We start from the raw sequence: 21,206 nt of genomic DNA, 5'->3' as shown, positions 1-21,206 counted from the left end.
TTTTGCCTTTTTTGTCAAGTATTTACCTTCCACAGCTCCGCTTGAGTTATGACCGCTTCACCTTCTTTTTGTGCCAGCAGGTCTTTGCTGATGGTGAAGAGCCAGTAAAAAAGCCTGTAGATGGCTTACTTGTTGATCCTGCCAAGGAACATACGGTAAGGAGAAAGCATTCTCTTTTTGCATAAATTTGACAGTGAGTTGTAGGTCAAGCATGAGTGGGAACTGTCTCAACAAAATCTTAAGCCAACAGTGGCGTCAATGAAATGTTAGCCCTTCATGTATCCTGAGTAAGCAGCAGAGCAGAGGCTGCTCTTTTTTTTAGTCTTTTATGTAAATGTATATGTATGTATGTATGTATGTATGTAAATGTGTTCTATTTAGGAGAATACTGGTGAGAGAGTTTACTTCAGGAAGTGTTTAAAACAAAAACTAATGAAGTTATCACCCATTTTAATCAAACCAAACTTTGCAGTAAAACATGCTAACATAGTAAAAATGAATTTGTACTGAAGTAGCTTTTTTTTTATGTCTCTGTTCAAAGAAAAGTGAGGGTGGAACTGTTAAAAGCCTTCCACAGCCCAGCACAGAAAGTGACATCTGGGTCCCTGACCACCTTACCCCCTCTTGGGTGTGTCTGCCAAATGACCAGCCGGTGCTAACCATCATCCAGCCTGGGGAGTCAGCACTGTGTGTTCTGGAAACCATCTGCAAGGTAACAGCGGCCATTCTCAAATGACCCGATCAACAGTTACCGTTTCACTCCAGTTATGTTTGCGTGACAAAGATGTAAAGACACTTGGAAAGGTGCAGAAGACTTTTGAAATGAAAGCCTCTGCCAGGTGGCAGGGTCAGAAAGTCGAGGAAAAAGTTGTTCAGGAAGAATCAAATTTCTCATTGTTGCGGGGTAAAAATGCTGAACAGCTTTGTTAATCTTTATTTCCAGCCACAAAAAAATGAGTCACTGATAAGCTGCTGTCAAATTTATGATATCAAACAACCCTCTCTCTGTCATCTTTCCCTCATCCTGCAGGCTCACCAGCTCGATCCAACCAAGCATTACTTGAGACTCAAATTCCTTATAGAAAACCAAGTGCAATTCTACATTCCCAAACCAGAAGAGGATGTGTGCGACTTGGTATGTAACCACCTGCTTAAACATAATTTTATTCCTCCTTCTCCATCAGACTTAACGAGATTATAAAGGTCAAAAAAAATTATTTGAGATAAACACAAGTAACTGCATTAGAATGCGTAAGGAATCACAACATGGAGAAACCCACAGACCAAAAGAGCATTCTTTGTTGTAAATTATTAATAGGTTTTGTAGTTTTATCCTGTCGAATGCATATGTTTGCTCTGGAGTAATGCCTGCCAGGGAAGACAATGCACCAAAGCATAAATCTATTCATGGAGAGCCTTGATAAACAATATCCGTAGCAACTTTTGTATTTCGATCATGTAATCATAACACGTCACAGACCATCCTGCATAATTACTCTTTTTGAGCTGCTTTGTCTATGAATAGAGAAAATTAATGCTCTCTTTCCATGCTGTCAATAACCCACCCACCAGAATATGGATAAAATAGGCCGTTGTTTCATGATTTATATAATAATTTCTTTTTGTTCTTTGCAGCTTTACAAAGAAATTGAGCTCTTCTCCAAGATTACAAAAGTAATCCAGTTTGATAGAGATGAATCCTGCATGATTGGTTACGGTAGGAACCATTTAAATGATCCTGTGTATTTTATTTTACATTTACGTTTTATTATATAATTTTTCTTTATTCAGTTAAGATGTTGCAATGATCTCAGTGTCAACAGTTTATGTGGTGCTGTTGTTCTCAGCGTAATAATTGCATTCTTTTGACCTATACACAACCTGTGTTTTTTTCTTCACACCATTCCCATTTGTGCTGCACAATCCCTCTGATGTGTTTTATATAAGAGTCCCCCTTCTCACTCTCCCTCTCTCTCCTCCTCTTCTCGCGTCTCCTTTTCCTCCTCCAGGTTTCTCCATTTCAGTGGTGGAGGAGGACGGAGTACAGCAGCTCTACATCACTGATGTGAAGGCGGGTGGATTAGCCTTCGCCAAAGGTTCATTACCCTTCATTTCCATCAAATGAACTCCTTTCAAAGACAATCACTATTTGTCCGTGAACCAATGAGTTACAAGGAGAGAGGAGAGAAATGAAAAAGAATCTGGGGCTGTTGGCTGTTTTTTTTCATTCTTTTACATATGTTTTCAATATACTTTTTCTAACATCAAGGTCAATAGACATTTTTACTGCATCGCTTTAGAATTGCATTAATGCATGTTTCCCAGTAGGTAGGGAAGGTTTCAGAAAGCACAGCAGTTCTCAAGGGCGTTGATTACTATACTAATAACCACACTGCCCCTCACTGGCCTTTGTGAAGGATGATGCTGTGTACGACACCTTATCACAGCTTCTTTACAGTGGCAGCCCTGCTACAAAGTTAGACTGCAGGGTTGAGTGGTGTCAAAATATCATGCTGGAGTTGGTCATAGTGCAGGTAGATCACATGCAGTGATGCTGTGCTGCAGAAAATAAGATGCCTGCACTGTCTCAGCAGCTGACACTTTACAGGGCGTAGAGAAGTGGGTCATGCTGATGTTTGTAGGTCTGAAAGGCAAAAAAAGAGATAATGAATCTGCAGCAAATGGTCTTCAAAGTTGTATTTTTACTTTGTTTCTTACAATAATTTAATCTCATTTTAATTAGGTGATAACAGCCTGTTACGTAATGCTGAAAATGAGATAGATTGTTGACTGATTGATGTGACAGGCAGGCAGTAAATTAAATTAAAGCTGATGTTGTTCCCACTTTGCAGGTCTAAATGCAGGGGATGAAATACTTCAGCTGAATGGAAAAGACTCTCACAGTCTCAACTTCTCAGACATGAAGGCGGCTTTCTCTCAAGCGTCGCTAGCTTTGACGGTTAATACCCTGCCTTCCGTGGAGCGCCGTCAGCTCTGCTACCTGCCGCCGCGCCGCTCAGATGCAGAGGAAGATCTCTACACAGACATCTTCTCCCAGAGTCAAGGTGAGGAGCTCAATCAAACACAGCCTGACATAAAAATCCAGTCAACCGTAATATTTTGTTGGACATACTCATTTAAAGCTACATTGGCAACTTGGCACATTCATGGGTCCAGTAAGCTACTAAAGAGTTTATAGTTGAAATTTTGTTTTACAGAAATTAGACACAGTCTATTAAAGCCATCAGTTTCTCACAGTATGGTCATGTTTGCCACCCCAGCTGGCCTGTAATCACTTTATACTAGAGGATACCAAATGGACCAGAAAGGCAAAAGGATGCAGTTCTTGAGCTCTGGTTTTTCTTTGCTTGTGTGCAGAAAAGATTTCTCACTAGTGTCCTTAATGACACCAGTTTCATTTATGGAAACAGGGTAAATCTACAGGGTCTTAATTAGGAAGGATAGGAGGCGCTCAGCAGTGCATTGCAGCCCCGGTTTGTGCATTAGTTTGATAAGGTCGTCAGGTTTTATATGAAGGACAGTCTTTCTCATGCACTTTTCAGTGCTCTGAAAAATGCATTCATCTCATTTAGAAAAATAATGCATACAGTGTTTCATGAAGCTCATACATGACTGGTATGTTTGTTGCAGAGGAGATCCTGGATGATGGGGTGGGACTGTTGCTCGAGAGCTCAGGAGACAGTCTGGACGATGACTCAGAGATCTACAGTGATTTTGAGTGCAGAAAGGTAAGAGCACAGTTTTATTATTCGTTTGTGGAGTCTGATTGAGTATCACTACAGAAAACCTCTGACAGCACATCTTTCAAATTATGTGCTGGCTCATGTGCTGTCCTTGTCCTTGCCTTTCATAGCATCCCCCTCAACTATGTTCTAGAGGGCTCTTTTCATAATAATGTTTCACCACAGTTTGAGGCTTGATTTGTAACTGGCTCATTTATTTTGTTTAGGAAAGCAGAGCAGTGTCCATGTTTATATTATCCAAGTGTTAATCCCATGCTTCTTGGTAGAAATCTGCATCAGGTTTCTCTTTTCCTTTCATGACACACAACTGTTTTAATTGCACTTAGTAGTTGCTGATAATGAAAAGAAGAAGAAGGGACCCAAATATTAATGTATGCCATCATTGCTAATTGAAGTGCATCTTATGCATTAGAGACTGGAGGGAAAGTGAAGTATTTGCTTTGGATGTAACAAGAAATGGATGAGTCTTTGATTAAGCCTGAATTCTAATTGATTAATTATATGTGATGACTAGTATTGGGAGGTGTATTTATTTATTTTAACTCTAAATGAACATTCAGACACAAATTACAAAAGAAATCACAGAGCAGCACTGGCACAAGCATTAAGAACCCCAATTCCAAAAAAGTTGGGATGTTGCACAAAAAATCAATATAAAAAGAATGCAGTGATTTGCTAATCATTTGACATATATTAAACAACACTCAGTAAGTGTTTGGGAAGTGAGGACACTATTGTTAAAGTTTTCTTTTCCATTTCTGCTTCAGTTTCTGAACAGTTCCGTTTCTCCGTTGGTGTATTTTGAGCTTTATAACATGCCACACATTTTCAATTGGAGACAGGTCTGGACTGTAAGCAGGCCAGTCTAGTACCCACACTCTTTTACTACTAAGCTATGCTGATGTGAAACGTACAGCATGTGGCTTGGCTTTGTCATTCTCGAATAAGCAGGGATGTCCCTAAAGAAGACATTGGGCCTCATTCACTAATATCTGCACAGAAATGTTCTTACTCTCTGCAAAAAATAAGTACTTGCGCAAAATCACCGTTGGATTCATGACACGTGCATACCGGCCAATTTTGTTCTCACCACCGTGCGTATGTTAGTAAATCAGAACCATTCTAAAATGACAGGCGCGTGTCCGCGATCTGCAATCAGCATACTACCACGCCCCCATTTCTCCATATAAGGAAACCGCTTGCCTAGAGTTGATTCATGAATGAAGGAAGTGGTTACACGAGGAGAGAAGTAGTAAATTTCACAGTTTGTTAGAAGCGATGGCGCCAGGTCTTACAGGAATGCCATGGGTCATTGTAAGATTGTGGAGGACATAGCATGCTAGGATGATCTTGCACACCTTCTCAGGGGTATAAAGTAGTTTGCCACCGGCCGTATCTGATCCAAACACATCCAACGGCCCTTAAGCACGCCAAAAGTGCGCTCTACGGCGCGTGGGTGGGCATGTATGTTATTATAGCACCCCTCTTGAGGGGTTTCAGGGTTTGCGTATGGTGTCATCAGCCATGTTTTAAGGCCGTATGCCCGGTCACCCAAACAATATAACATTTTAACATTAACGGAATAGAGACATACTGAAAATACTAAGTTAAAACAATTGAAAGAAAAGACTAGAACAAAAGATGCTCACCAACAAGCCATCCACTTCTCACAGCCCCTGCCTCCAAACGCATTCCCACTGTACTGTTTTGCAAAATAAATGAGTCGTGGGTGCCTCCTGGCCAGCGGGCCACAGCCTTAAGGATATGGCAGTCGGCATTACAGATCATCTGCACACTGATGGAGTGATAGTTTTTCTGTTCATGTTATTGTTAATATTTTAATTGTCACAATGATGAGGGTGAACATGTGTCAATTTCATGGTAATTTAATCCATTTGGCCAATATATTAGTAAATTAATTATTTTAAAAAATGTTAATTAAATCTCTTTTTCATGAATGTGGTTTTATAGACTCTGCATGTACTTAAAAGATATGTTTGCATTTTCTAAGTCAGTTCGGCCTTCCTCATTTGTGCGTACGCATGGTCTGAGGCAGTTCTAAATTTGTTCGCAGAGTAAGAACAAATTCGGGTAAGAAAATATTGATGAATCCCGGATTTGTGCGTCAAACGATCGTACGCACAGTTTAAGCACAGATTTGTGTGTACGCACTGTTTGTGAATGAGGCCCATTGTCTGGATGGCAGCATATGTTGCTCCAAAACCTGTATGCACCTTTCATAGTAGTTCCTTCACAGATATGGTTACCCATCCCATGGACACTAGCACACCCCATACCACCACAGATGCTGGTTTTTGAACTTTGTGCTGGTAACAATCTGGATGGTTCTTTCCCTCTTAAGCCCTGAGGACAGGATGTCCATGATTTCCAAAAACAATCTGAAATGTGGACCCATAGCACATTGTTCTTATTTGTGTCAGTCCATCTCAGATGAGCCAAGGAAGTTGGTGCTGTTTCTGGATGTTGTTGATATATGGCGTTCAGCGATGAACTGTGTTTACTGACAGTGGTATGCCACAGTGTTCCCAAGCCCATGAAGTAATATCCTTATACAGTCATGTCGGTTTTTGCAATGCCACCTAATGGAACGAAAGTCATGGGCATTCAGTATTGGTATAATTTTGCCCCTTACGTGCAGCGATGTTGATTATATTAGATTGTAGGTGGTGAACTCTCCAGTTCTTTGCAATTGTGTGTTGAGAAACATTGTTAATAAACCATTGGACTCTTTATCCATGCAGTTTTTCAGTGTGGTGAACCTTGCCCCATCCTTGCTTGTGAACAACTGAGCCTTTCGAGGATGCCCCTTTCATACCCAATAATGGTATTATTGTTGGTTACCACTTAACCTTTTTACCTATGAAATGTTCCAAACAGGTGTTTTTGAGGAATCCACAACTTTCATTTAGCAACGTTCCCAGTCTTTTGTAGCCCATGTACCAACTTTTTTTGGAACATAGTGCAGGTATCAAATTCAGAAACACTTAATTTTCACAAGTATTTACTTTAAAAAAAAAAAATCTCAAAGAACTATATTTTCCTATTTTGCTATTGATGTGCTTTGGCTAACAAGATGACAAATTCTTCTTACACTGAGTTAAAAGTCAGCCTCAGGGTAACAAACACTGTAAATTACATTGCAGCAGTGGCATCTTCTTTTTTCTGCTACTAGCAGACTTCAAAGGACAGCTGGGCTCCTGCTAATGATATCCTCTTGTAGATTAGTTTATCTCTTATCAAAACACCATTTCTCATTTTACCAACTAGAATTAAGAGCTCACTGGAAGAACTCCAAAGATTGCTGTGAGATCCTCAGTCATCCCACTTGCCCTTCAAATTGTGGACTATTTTTGTTACTGCACTTTTATCTGTTCTCCCTGCAGTCCCATTATTTAGGTTTTCTTTATTTAAAGGGACAATAAGCGAAATTCATCATTTCTAGATTGAAGGAATTAAAAAATTGCTATGTGAAGAACTAGAGGTGTAATTTCATCTGGAGTATAGCATGACCTTACACAACCTCTCTCTGTGTTTATCTCCAGCCCCTTGTTTACAAGCCCGTCCGGCTGCGTGTTCATGTATGTTCATGTGAATCCCCACCTCCCCCCCCTCTCGGAGCCCTTGGCCCTCCCTCCCTATAAAAGGCTACAGCCAGTGAGCAATGGCAGCGCGTATTTTCGAAGTGAAATGGCGGAGTCAAATGTCTGTTTTAATTAGTGTTACAGTAACATTAGGCACATGTCGCCATGTTGATTCAATTAAATTTAATGTTACAATCGTAGCATGGGTTAATGTCCGGAGCTTGAGTTATTAGCGGCTCGGTCCCAGCAATGGGTCAGGCGTTACGGTTGTGTTAGGTGAGTAGCCCGGCAGCCCAGTTAATATTTGCAATTAGCATTGTAAAATGTAGCCCGGCGGGCAGCCTGGCGGGCTGTGTTTAGCTATTTCCCTGCCTACTTCAATGATGATGGTACATGTAATAAATGCAATATATTTGCTGAGATGGAGGCGAGGCTCAGTGAATAGAAGAGCTGGTAGAAGTGCTCCATAGCTGCAAGCTACTCCAGTAGCCGTAGTAGCTCTAGTGCTAACTCCGGGAGCTAACGCTAAAGTTCCTACTCTTCTGTGTGAGCCGGAGTCGTGCTCACGGAGAAGAGTAGGAACGTTAGCGTGGCAGCCGACTAGTGTTAACGCTATCGGGAAAGCAGGGAAATAGCTTAACACAGCAGAGACCGAGAGTGAGTGAAAGACATTGCTAACTGCTAAACTAAGCCAAACTAAGTTGGCTGTTTAGGTTTTATTTCTTCGCCCCTGTGGCGAGTGAATCTGCCTGTAGTGAAACCGGGGCTAACTGGTGCTTCCTCCTCAGGCTCCACTTCACTCAGGTGCCAGCACAGCCAGTTAGCCTCCGCTAGCTTCCCAGCTAGCCCCGGCTCTCCATTTGGATCCAACCGGAGCACGGAGACCTGGTTTGTTATTCAGGTTAATGTGGGAAGAAGCAGCGGGTATATCGGGCAGCTGAGTGAAGCTGATCGAAGTGGAGCCTGCGGAAGAAACACCGGGACCGTCTGGATGTAATAGTCAGTGGAGAAGCTGCGCCGGTGCTTGGTTGCAGCCGCTGCACAGATGAGGCGAGTGGTGTGGGGGGTGGAGAGCAGAGGCAGAGGGAGGAGTGGCTCATTACACACTTTGTTTTGGTCTACAGGCAGTGCACAACAGCAAACCTAGCCGTGAAACGATTTCGATTTTTGCCCCTTTAATGTGCAGCAATAAATTAAATATTGAAATGCTGTACAAATTCTAGTTAAATGCATGTGTAAAAATTATTATTAACAACATGGCTATGAGTTAAATAAGGATATGTATTTAGGATGTGAGCAAAATAAAGCAACCTGATCTCACAGAAATACGTGAAATGATCACGACCTCTTAACACCGCATTCCGTGGTGGCAGCACGTAAGGGGTTGAAATTACGTGCTGCCACCACGAAAACAATGCCAATGTAAAGTCAATTAGGGTCCTCTCCCGTGGTGGACACACGGATTCCCTGATACAATCACGTCACGTCAACCTCGTTTTCCTCAATGATATCTTTAACATTCGTGTATACACACAAAAACGTGGAAGTGTTCTTGATATTAAAACGGCAAATAAATTCCTCTGTTATAATTTCCCACCAATAATAATAATAATAATAATGATAATAACGTGATAGTTCGGCTGTTCTAGATATTTGTTATAGCCTTTTCAAATATTCAATCCCAAAAACGCCGTTTCTAGAGAACTTGCTAAAATATCTGAAATTAACCATCATGCCTACTTTTTCTTAACATATTTCATCTAGGTGCAGTGTCATTACTAGTTCAGCTTTACTAGATATTTGATATATTCAGTAGATGTATCTTTTTACGACCCTGTTTTACAACAAGCCGCAAAAAAACCTACCGTCCCAAAAACGCCGTTTCTAGTGTATTAGCTAAAATATCGAAAATTAGCCGACATCTTTACTTTTTCTTACCATAGTTCATCTAGGTGGAGTGTAATAACTAGTTCGGCTTTACTTGGTATTAGATATATTCAGTAGATATATCTCTTTACAACCCTGTTTAGAACCCTACTTTGCAAATCAGAAGAACTACAACTATGTTGCTGATATGTATCAAACTGCATGGCGCGGTCCCAGGGAATTGTAGTTTTTTAAAAATCTAAGTGTTTTTCCCAGATTTGGAAGTTGTAAATACTGAATTGAGAGTACACTGTGGACTTTAAGAGGATGGTAAACACATTTGTGAAATCAGATTTTAAATATCTAATTTCTAAATGGGTGAAAATTAATTTTATCCATATTTTATCCATATCTGACAGCACCCTCAGTTGTTGACTACACTCACATGATAGCTGAGGTCAAGAGCTCTCTATAACAGTTGGTCCCATGTCTGTACCCCCTTTAGTTGCTGAGTTATAAGCCCTCAAACATGCACTGAGGTCAAGGTTCAAAGGTGAATGGCTGAAAGCAGGAGCCATGTAGAATCTTCATACTGACATATGTTACTCTCCAGGTTGTGACCTTTCCAATGATGTATTTGGTTTAGCTCTATGACAAAGTTTAGATTTTTTCATTTTTTGGACACAAGCCATGCCAGGTGTAGTTTCAGAGAGCACTTTGAAGGCCCAGTGTATAAAATGAGTTTTGTTTGTTTCTTTGCTTGTTTTTTTCTTTTTTACTGTAGATAGTTACTAAAACGAGTCATCCTCAGACAATACAATACTACTAAAAAGTAAAACCAATAATAACAATAATGAAATAAGTAAAAATAACATTAAAATCATATTGAAATTTTAAAATCTATTTACAGAGTGGAATGGTAGCCTAATAGATAACTTAGATAATATTTATTATTGTTTAGACACTTTATATAGAATAGGAGACAACCTCTTCAATGTCTCACGTCAATTAATTAACACTATTTGTCGGCTTTGTATAATGCCTTTTTTTTTTTTTTTTTTTTTTTTTTGCTGCTGTCTCCAGTTGAGAGTGGTGATTTGCTAAATACATTCTACAATAATAATTAGATTAACATTTGGTCTATAATATTGTTGGCTATATTACGCATTTTAATTAAAAAAAAACAGAAGAATAAAAGAAATAAACACCGAAATAATTACTTTTTTTTTTATTGATACTTTCTGACACACACACACACGCATTGAACACGCGATTGAATGAATGAATGAACATTGGAAGTGGTTCAGCCACAGTCCCGCCGGCTGGCGTGGTCACATTGAGATTACATTTGTTTTTTATTACTAATAAAATGTTTTATATTGACCATATGAATGGTTTCGTTTTCAAATAAATATTTGGAAATGAAAATATGCTTTGGTGTACTTTTTACAGAGTTTTGCAATATGTATATAGCCTACCTGTATCAAAATGTATAATTTTCAGCAGCGGTTTGTGTGACAGCTGCCACGGTCAGAGGTATAACCAGCAGGGCAGCCGCTGGTTCTGTGGCGCTGGCTTGGGGTCCACTCTCCCCTGGTGGAGTGGAGGGTGGCCGGGTTGCCAGGGGCAGACGGCTCCATGTGATGGTGTTTCCTCTCTGGTTCTTCCGTGCTCAGCCTTATTTTTATCTTCTTATTTATTTATTTATTAGTGGCATTTGGATTCAGTTATGGCAGACGGATGGCAATCTGAAATGGAATGAAGCCCACAGACGGCAGACAGCAGCTACAAAACAGTAGTGGAACGTGCCCCATCCGCCCACAGCACAATGCTCTTAAAGCTCTACGCTATCAAAAGCTGGCAAAATACATTTATTTTATTTTATGGCCCTGACATTAACCTGTCATATTGCTGAGTTATCAAAGACACTTCCGCGTTTTTGTGTGTGTACAGGAATGTTAAAGATATCATTGAGGAAAACGAGGTTGACGTGACGTGATTGAATCAGGGAATCCGTGTGTCCACCACGGGAGAGGATCCTAATTGACTTTACATTGGCATTGTTTTCGTGGTGGCAGCACGTAATTTCAACCCATTACGTGCTGCCACCATGGAATGCGGTGTTAAGAGGTCGTGGTCATTTCATGTATTTCTGTGAGATCAGGTTGAAAGGGAAAAATCTGTGGACTTAAAGCATTTCATGATAGTGGTGGTCTAGGTGGTATGTCCTGTTAAATTAGCCTCCTGTTTAATGCTGGCTGCCCCTCTTCTCTCTTTGAGGCTAGTTCTTTGTTCTTTGTGTAGTGTTGAAAGTATTTTATGAATCAGTGTAAGGTGCTGCACAAAATGAGTTAAGATTGATGTCTTTGTATCTGAAATACTATAATGATGCCTGGCATTACACCACAAGTTGACTAATAATGGAACAAAAACATACTAATTATTTGCGAATTGATCTGCTTTTTGGCTGTTCATAACCATTTGAGCCTTAAACTTCTTGTTGCAACAAATGTTTCTATAGTCACAAACGAGGGAGTGTATTTCTTTTAAGACTACAGTGGCTATAAAGGGATCTTTTCCAGAAATCGATTACCTTCAAAGTAAGTAATCGAAAGTCGAATCTAACCCCTGCAGAATTGTTTTTCTTTTTGTATTGTGCTTTGGATCTGATACAGACTTCTTCGTATTGTTATTTTTTTTCCAGGAAGTCCCACTGAGATATAAAAAACCTTTACAAGGGAGACCTGTAAAAGATCTATTATACAAAAAAAACACTATATGCAATATAGCCTCCATTCCTCTATTTCTGGCCCCTTTACTTGTTCTGGGCTGTATTTAGATGGTCATATTGGTTAATGTTAGATATTCAGAGCAAGGACTCAGACTTTGCTATGTGCTACCATTGTCCCTCTGTGGATGTACAAATTTGCGCCCTTTGTTGGGGTGTTGTTGGAAGGCATTCTGGGAATAGTGGAAAATAACTGAGAAAAAGAAGAAACACCAGACATGTCATGCGACTCCTCAATGGTTACATAAGTCTTGGAATCCACTCAGTGATGGACTTCTAAATATGTGATATCTGCTGGTGTATTTTCCTTGTTTCTTCCCTTTTCTGATCTGAACAAGGACTTGTTTCTTGGCTTGTGGAAGCCATACCTCATTTGATTTATTACTTATCATCAAAACACATTTTGTAAACGCCCAAACATGTCCCACTCTTCTTTACTTTCCCTGCAAAACCTCTCAAGCCAGTTGTTCCTGCATTCACCCTCCTCTGCAACCCTCCTCTCCTCATCACTCTCCCTATTCCTGAAATTCTGCATTTATATTCTACTGCGGTGTGGCTCACCCAGCCAATCCTGCTCCACCACAACCTTAAGGAGGAGACTCGTTCCCTCCAGCTCCCTTTCTTTCTCCCTGGTCTGGAGGATTATCAAGACTCATTTACAATCCTGCCGGAGTTGGCCAGATCTTCACAGTCACACTGTGTGCCTGAGTTTAGAGAAGAGAGAGGGAGGGAGAGAAAATAGCAGAGAAGAATATCAGTGACAGAACTACAGCAGACTCTGAGGGTGAAGAGAAGGGGAGTTGGAAGGCTGTGAGCGTTGGTGGGCGGAGAGGAGGAGGCTGAGCAGCTTCACTCATCCTTCATTACAAGCACCACAGCACCTTCTCCTTTTTTTTTTTTTTTTTAACGGAGGAAAGACAAAAGGACTGAGAAATGTGTTGGAGAGGCGCAGTATATACTTGACTTTTCCCAAAGCCTGGTGTCGCTTTCTCTTTGGTACTTTAAGTGGCGCTGACTGTCCACCTGCACTGGGCTATGTCCGTCCTGAAGTGGAACAAACACAGCAAGCGCTCCTCAGACTCCGTCTATGACATGCTTCATCTGGTGAGACTCCTTCGTTGTATTCCTTTTCTTTAACTGGCTAGCACTTGCTAGTGCTGTGATAGTCGGTGAGCTGCTGTTGTCTTATTCCAGTGAGAGTAAAACACCTTTCCTTTTCAGCATTTGTTTCTCACTTCCTCTTGGCTGCTACAGACAGAGAGGAAGCTGTGAGTCACTGTTGTGTGTCGCAGAACTGCCCCATAATCACTGAAGTGCTCTACAGGATGCCAAAATGAAATGCTGCATGTAGGAGTGGAGTCTCTACAGGTCTGGCCACAGATGACTTGGACTTAACGTGACATACTACCCTGACTGTTGCAGACTTTTCTCTCTTTGGCACCTCGAGCTGTGATCTTTGGCTTATCATAGTTTCAGAGTGCAGACGTGCAATCTTCTCCCGACTTCATCATCAGTGCTTTCATGCTTTGAAGCAGTTTTTAATCTATATTTCATTCGCTAGGGGACATGCTAGTCCCTGGCATCTCAGTTTTACCCACGACAGCCTCTCTTATCTACATATTGTTCTTTTCATGTGATATTGGAGGCTTTGATCCCCCCTCCTCTGTTCTTTCTCTTCACTCTGCTGTGTCATGAGTGTTCATGCACCCAAAGCTGCCATGGTGTTAATTAGTCTAGATGGTGATTGTGAAGATGATGACTGGATTGTGGCTGTCTTATCAGGCTCAGTAAAACTGGTTGAGCTCAGTTGACTAATTGGGCAGGAAAGAATCAGAATTATTTACAGAATTTTCCTCCTTTTTTCTTGGCATTACATTTCTTTTTTAAGTTGCAAATTTGTGTGCTGCTGTTGAGAGTCTTTGTCTCTAACGGATTTGCAATCATAGTGCAGGTGAACGTCCATTTGGCCTGAAATCAGTTTCTCATCACATCAGTAAAATGCTGCAGGAATGAACACAGACGTGTTTTACTGAAAGCAAATGTCAGGTCTTCTGATGTGTTTATGGATGCTTATGAAGCAGATCTCGATCTGCTTTGACAGGATCTCTCATGTAGACTTCTTTTGTGTAAAAATGCACTGGATCCTGCTCATTATCAGCAGTAAATTTATTAATGAAGGAATGTTTGTTGGGCAGCCAACTGAATTTTTTAAAACCACTCTATACATTTGAATGGTTTTATAAATAATGGAGCTTACTTACATGCACATTCTGTGTTTGATCTACCTTTTTTTAATCAGCAAAAACTTGAGCAGTTGACACAGTGCCTATTGTAGCGGCTCTCACTACAAATTTTGCTAAAATGGCACCCGTGCACTGGTGTAAATTGCATTACTTGACATTACATTTACAGACATGAAAACACTTCCTAGTTCATCTGTTGATCTGGGAGCTGTCTGGTTATTTTGGGAACATTGTCAAGAGGGACAAACCGCTGTCGTTCATCACATATAGATGTGTCTGTCTGATTAGATAACAATGATAATCATTGTCATTTGCAAAGCTGGATTAGAAGCAACGGGACTTTCAAGACAACATTGGTCTTCCTTTGTTCTGCATGTACTTTCTTTTTATGTCTTTTTTTTTCATCATATTTTAGTGAATGGCTGTTTCTACCTAGTAGTAGGTCATTGTTGTAAGTCTTTGTTAAAATATTTTTGGATTTCAGTTAAATAAGCAATGCAGTTTTCTATAGGTGTTTTTTATGCATAGTAGTGTCTAACATGAAAAACAAAGGACTGGTAAGCTCAGATCTTAATTAAGACTGTTTTTATCTGAGAAAGATAACGTTCCATATTCTGCAGCTGTTGCAGGCTGTTATATTATTATCTCCCAGAGGAGCCTGTAGGTGTGACAGGATAAATTGCTTTTGTCTGGCCTATAAAAAAAAAAGCCTTATATTCCCAACCAGAGACCTCAGCTCTCTGTTACACATTCAAGTGTCAATACCTGCTAGAGGTTCCCATTATTTGGCCATATTTGTTTGCTCTCTGCAAGTTCCACAATTAAACCTAATGTATCATCTCTGTTAAATGAAAAGTCTTTGATCTATTAAATTCTTTCTCATAAAATTGAATGTGATTTTGTTGGATATGAATAGAATTCTCTTTCATGCTTTCTGTTTGTATTTATGTAAAAAGCCAAAATGCCATTTTGTTGTTTTGACTGGTGATGCTGTAGCCTGTTGCGAACAAAGTAAGTGTGTTAGTTAAGCCATGTGGGCTGTTGCTGAGTGGGGTCTATTTTAGTCCAAAATGATAGTCTAATTCACATCAGGACCGGTCTCCACGGCAACCCATACTGTATGTGGACAGACACCGTTGTGTGTGTGTATATTTTGATTCTGTGGAAGAGATGAATCATTACACCACTGATTCGTCAGTAGGAGGAAAACACCAGGGAAAAGAAGGATGTGAGTGAAAGAGAGGGAGGCGGAGAGTCATTGTTATGACAGACTGAAAATAGACCAAATTAGTACAAATGATTTTTTTTTTTTTTTTTTAGAGCTTCCTCTCTGCCTCTTTCCAGGCTCACTCTCTGCACAGTCATGAGTCTGTGCACATCCGTAGGTGGAAAGTGACACCTTCAATTTAATTTTTGAGACGCTTCTGTACTGATTGAGCGATATTTGGATATTTCCTTTTTCCTTCCTCAGGTTGGATTTACATAACTTGCATCACATTTTTCCTCAATGCTTTTCTGTCCTTCCATTTTTTATACAGAGTACAGAGCAGGTTGCAGCTTTCTGCCGCAGTCTCCATGACATGAATCCCATGGAGTGTGTGTCCTCTTCACCTAGCCCGGACTCGCCCTTCCCACCTCCTGCAACTCTTCGACAGCTCTCCGATGCCGACAAGCTCCGCAAAGTCATCTGTGAACTGGTGGAGACTGAACGCACCTATGTCAAAGTAAGTATCACTCATCTTACTTGTAAGGGGCAGATGGTCTTTGTGAGTGTGTGTGCGCTCCTCCTGTCCATTGATCTGTGTTTCTGTCTGCCTCGGGTTGTGTTACACCTACACATTACCTATTCCACATGACCAATCCATATTTATCTCTGTGTCCCCAGGAGATATGAGGGGGACACAGCTGTGCCCTTGCCTGGATATTGCCTAATCTTTTTCTGCCTGGTATAAATGCAGCATGGTGGAATAACTGGGTTAGAGAGGGTATAAAATGGGATAATGTCATGGCTATCTAAAAGGTTATACCTCATTACGGGGGTCACATATATACTTAATATAGAAATTACATTCGCATGATATATGATGTATTGTACAACCTTCAAAGGGCATAGTTAAAATTTTGGTGGACTTGGGCAATTTGTTCTAATTACCCAGAAACAAAGAGATGTGTGTGCTGTATAAAGTAGTAGAACTTCGTAGTTAAAATGCTAATGTAATATAGGGGTAGACAAAATAAAGGACTAAGATTAAATGAAGAGGGGCTTTGAAATAAATATTGGTAAATCAATGCTGCAAAGTTGGCTGTATAAAATTGTTAATTAATGACATACTGTGGGCTTTATACCTATTATATCCTTGTTAGGTAGTTTCAGCTGTTGCTGATGCAGTGTATGTTTAGTGTGATTTTCAAGAGCACTCTTCACAGACCAATTCTGGCTTAGAACCTCATGTTGCCATTACAACTCATATCCACATGTTGATTAGCAGGCATTCATAATGTTCATGTCATTAAAGATATACTATGCAGGAATTGTGGGCTACTGTTGTTAATAGCATTGCATGCAAAAGTGAAAGTCAGCCCCAGCATTGTCTGCTTGGGGTTTCGCCTCGCTATGTTTGTGATTTTTCTGCGCTGTCTATAATTTTCATACCTTCATCTTTGATGTGTGCTGCTTACAGTCTGGCACCCTGTAGCTATGTTTTTATAAAGCCCCAACCTCATCTGCACGCTATGCCTAGGAACATCCTGAACATGGCAAAATATGAAGGAAATAAGAAAATACAGGCAAAGGGCAGGGTCACACTGCCACACACTTCTAGTGGTGATGATTGAGAGACATTACTTTTGTATGAGTCTATAGATTGTTAGAAAAATCCTACATATTACAGATATTACAGAATTAAACATGTTCATATTGTTTTGTCTCTTCCATGTAGACATTTTATCTCCTAAGAAATAATGTGTCTTATTAAGATGGACATATTTTAGGCCACTCTTTTCTAAAGAATTAATTAGAATGGTAAAAGGAGGTTGCTTGAGTTATTAGATCAGAAATAAGACAGAAATATGTAAATGAAAGTGCAATGTTTTTTAGGCCTGCCATCATTCTCCTGAGAAATTATACACTATCTATTTTCCTACTTTTTGGCAGACCTACAAATTGATCTCATATGCTTTCTACAGTTCAGCCGAAGTAACTGTAGCTATAGCCATTAATTTAATTGGGTTTCCATAAAGTTCTTTTCCCTTGCTTAAGTGCATGCAGAGTGGCATCCGCCAGCCTCTTTGTGATTGTTCTTAAAGAGACTTGCAGACTATCCCTGCAACTTAATCACTGTTTTGTTGTGAGGAATATTTAGCCTTACGTAAAGCTTTGTGTTTTTCTTGTCTGTTTTTCATGTAATGACTTTGGCAACCCCAAAACAAACATAATTCACTCTCGTCTTGCAGGATCTCAACTGCCTCATCGGAAGATATTTAACCCCACTGCAGAAAGAGACGTTCCTCACACAGGATGAGGTATGTCAAATGTTCCCCACGAGCCTTTGAAGGGTAGATGGCTTTTTAAAATGCCAACTCTGTTTAAATGTTCCAAGAAAAGTGGGTTGCATAATCATGTGAAGAGTAGCTGTGTTCGAGGACAAGAGGGGTGGATGATGAGAGAGGGAGAGAGGGGGAGGTTTGCAAAGTAAAGAGATGTTTCACATGCACTTGAAATAATAAATTTTATTTGGTTGTTTTTATATTTTGGGTGTTTCAATGCTCTAGCTGTAGCAGGGGACTAACAATGGATGCATCAGATATTGAAAAATTCTAAAGAACACACACTGTAAAATGAGGAGCATGTATTTTGACTTTGCTCTAATCCCCTTTTCCTCCAGCTGGATGTACTGTTCGGGAACTTGCCGGAAATGGTGGAGTTCCAGGTTGAGTTTCTCAAGACCCTGGAAGATGGGACCAGACTGGTTCCAGATCTAGAAAAATTGGAGAGGGTGGATCAATTTAAGGTATACCCTCTTTCGGAAACATGGACAAAAAAGATTTGACCATCAAAAAGCATTTTAAACATAAAGTCTGTTGTAGCTACTGGTTAGGTCACTTCTCTTCCTTTTTTAACAGAAAATACTCTTCTCCCTGGGAGGCTCTTTCCTGTACTATGCAGACCGTTTTAAAATCTACAGTGCTTTCTGCGCCAGTCACACCAAAGTCCCTAAGGTCCTCGTAAAGGGTGAGTAAATGTGCTCTTGGGTCGACATTCCATCTGGGCTCAAAGGAGAGGATGTATTTATCCATCAACCATCTGCCATATCCTGCAAGGCTCCATAAATCTGCTCTGCAGAGTTGTCAGCCAGACAGTTGTCCATTTGACCTCTGCATACTTTCAGGCTGGTGGCTCCCTGGGCTAAAAAGCCCTGCAACATCGTGTGATATATAATGAGCAGTGCTGAGCAGTCTGTTCTCAAGCTAGTACATCCACTCCCTTTAACACTTGACTGGATAGGTTTGTTTGCTACATTTGCATTTAAAGATTAAACAGTTACTGGTCATACTGAGTTTGGTAAAGTGTTATTTGGATAAAGCGGTTTTTAAGGTAGTTAATACATTATTCCTACCCACTTGTGCTTGCCTGCTTTAAGATAAAATGACTTGTCTACCAAAAGCCAGTCCCTCGAGGATTTCAAAGGCTGTTGTTGGGATTGTTGTGGCTTGAAATGCTTAATTTCCTGGCATCTTTTCTAAAATAAATGTGATGCATGTTGACGTGTTTTGAGAGGAGAGAGACTGAGCAAGATTTTACAAGTTTTAAATGGTAAAAAGTGCAATGATTCAACAAAATTGCAAATTGTGCAGAATTCAAAGGTGTTGGCTGAATTTGTGTTAATTGTTGTAATCACAACATCCTTTACATGCTTTCATGCTTTTCATTCTTCTGAAAAGCATGAAACATTTTCATCATTTTGACCTGGCTGTAGGATGCTTCTAAAGCACGGCAAAGTATAAGGACTAACTGGGTCTGAGTATGCACAAGATCAACCTGTTTATAACACAGTAACCTGGGTAATATCTGCCAACTTTAGCCAAACAACTTAATCCATTTTCAACAAACAGTAAAAACATTATTATTGTATCGGGAATTACAGACCATAAGCCAAAGTATCTAAGTTAACCACTGAAGAGTAAAATTATCTGTGTATGCTAACACCAATAAATTGTGGAACGGACAAAAAAATGGATAAGCTGTCCTGACATGTTGCAGTAAGTCTTATTTATTTGTCATTACAGCCAAAACAGATCATGATTTCAAGGCCTTCCTGGATGAGCGCAACCCAAAGCAGCAGCATTCTTCCACCCTGGAGTCCTACCTGATCAAACCCATCCAGAGGGTACTGAAGTATCCCCTTCTGCTGAAGGAGCTTTACTCGCTCACAGACCCAGACAGTGAGGAACATTACCACCTGGATGGTAAGACCTAGTAACAAGGCTGACTGAGAAGATGAATTAATTTTGACAGGGGAGAACATCAGTGAATGCATACAGTCACAACAGATCAACGCTAAACATTTTAATATCTGTTTGTTTACAGTTGCCATGAAAGCCATGAACAAAGTCGCTAGCCACATAAATGAGATGCAGAAGATCCACGAGGAGTATGGAGCAGTGTTTGACCTGGTCATCACTGAGCAGAGCGGTGAAAAGAAAGAGGTAGATGGGTAAACAGTGGCTTGGCTCTGTTTTATCATCTAAAAAGTACATGTGGAGTGACTGGGGTTTTTTTGGTTGTTTTTTTGCTGTTGTCAGGTGGCCGATCTGTCCATGGGTGACCTGCTACTACACACCACTGTGACCTGGATCAATCCCCCTGCCTCTTTAGGAAAATGGAAGAAAGAGCCCCAGATGGCTACATTTGGTATGTTAGGGATGAGTTTCCTCCATGATTATATACTGGGTAGGTCTAAGGGCCGTGACACACCAAGCAGATGAATGGCGGTTTGGCCACGGGTGAGCATTTATCGCCCTAGTTCTTTGGGTTTGTCCCTGCTGTTCAACTGCTGATTCAACATGTTGAATCTGGGTCAGACATGGCAGAGCCCGTCAGTGAGTGACATCACTCTGATAGGCCGATCAACTCAATGCACAATAATTCAAACAGAAGTGAGGAACGCAGAAAGGATATTGTCGTGAAAAATCAGATTTTTGTAGATATCTCCAGGTACACAGTCACTTTGAACATAACATTAGAAATATTAATATTATATTGGGCGACAGTAGCTAAGTCCATAGGGACTTGGGTTGGGAACCGGAGGGTCGCCTGTTCGAGTCCCTGTCCAGACCAAATATGGAGCGTGGACTGGTGGCTGGAGAGTTGCCAGTTCACCTCCTGGGCACTGCTGAGGTACCCTTGAGCAAGGCACTGAACCCCCCAACCGCTCGGGGCACCTGACCAAGGCAGCCCCCTCACTCTGACATCTCTCCACTTTGTGCATGTAAAGGTCCTGTTTGTGCATGTGTGTGTCTTTCGGACCTGTGTGTTAATGAGTGAAAAAAATTGAATTGAATTACAGGCTTATGTTCCAATACTGAGAACATTGCCTACAAAAATGTTTGAAATAAGGGTGCTATTCCTTGCAGCACTCATGCAGCTCGGTTCGTTTAGGGAAACATGAATTCCAAGCAGAGCATGATCGCCCCTCTTCAGAAACTGAGCTGCAATGCAGTTTTCCAACATGATAATGACCCCAAACACACCTAGTAGATGACAACCGCCTTGCTGAGGAAGCTGAAGGTAAAGGTGATGGACTGGCCAAGTATGTATCCAGCCCTAAACTCACCTGTGCACCTGTGGGGCATCGTCAAGCTAAAGGTGGAGGAGCGCAAGGTGTCTTCACATCCATCTGCTCCATGATGTCATCATGGAGGAGTGGGAGAGGATTCCTGAAGC

At 40.7% G+C, this 21,206-nt stretch overlaps 1 protein-coding gene across 5 annotated transcripts in view; it reads left to right on the top strand.

Moving 5' to 3' along the window:
• Window positions 1–21,206, top strand: part of LOC117260009 (rho guanine nucleotide exchange factor TIAM1) — a 65,044-nt gene that overhangs the window by 37,794 nt on the left and 6,044 nt on the right. For 2 of the 5 annotated variants that reach the window (XM_078166949.1, XM_078166950.1), the window contains exons 9-22: window positions 78–155; window positions 542–712; window positions 1,031–1,135; window positions 1,636–1,717; window positions 2,010–2,096; window positions 2,853–3,065; window positions 3,652–3,749; window positions 15,802–15,987; window positions 17,717–17,785; window positions 18,148–18,273; window positions 18,386–18,494; window positions 19,550–19,729; window positions 19,851–19,969; window positions 20,066–20,174. In XM_078166949.1, coding sequence (XP_078023075.1) covers window positions 78–155; window positions 542–712; window positions 1,031–1,135; window positions 1,636–1,717; window positions 2,010–2,096; window positions 2,853–3,065; window positions 3,652–3,749; window positions 15,802–15,987; window positions 17,717–17,785; window positions 18,148–18,273; window positions 18,386–18,494; window positions 19,550–19,729; window positions 19,851–19,969; window positions 20,066–20,174 — 1,732 coding nt within the window. Of the gene's footprint in view, window positions 1–77; window positions 156–541; window positions 713–1,030; window positions 1,136–1,635; window positions 1,718–2,009; window positions 2,097–2,852; window positions 3,066–3,651; window positions 3,750–11,360; window positions 11,366–12,677; window positions 13,125–15,801; window positions 15,988–17,716; window positions 17,786–18,147; window positions 18,274–18,385; window positions 18,495–19,549; window positions 19,730–19,850; window positions 19,970–20,065; window positions 20,175–21,206 lie in introns of those variants that run through there. The other 3 variants (XM_078166952.1, XM_033631857.2, XM_078166951.1) reach the window with 3 other exon arrangements.

This window comes from Epinephelus lanceolatus, chromosome 4, assembly GCF_041903045.1.
Source record: "Epinephelus lanceolatus isolate andai-2023 chromosome 4, ASM4190304v1, whole genome shotgun sequence".
In the NCBI taxonomy this organism is placed as follows: domain Eukaryota; kingdom Metazoa; phylum Chordata; class Actinopteri; order Perciformes; family Serranidae; genus Epinephelus; species Epinephelus lanceolatus.
Note: the sequence above shows the minus strand (reverse complement) of the source record. Positions and strands in the feature narration are given on the sequence as shown.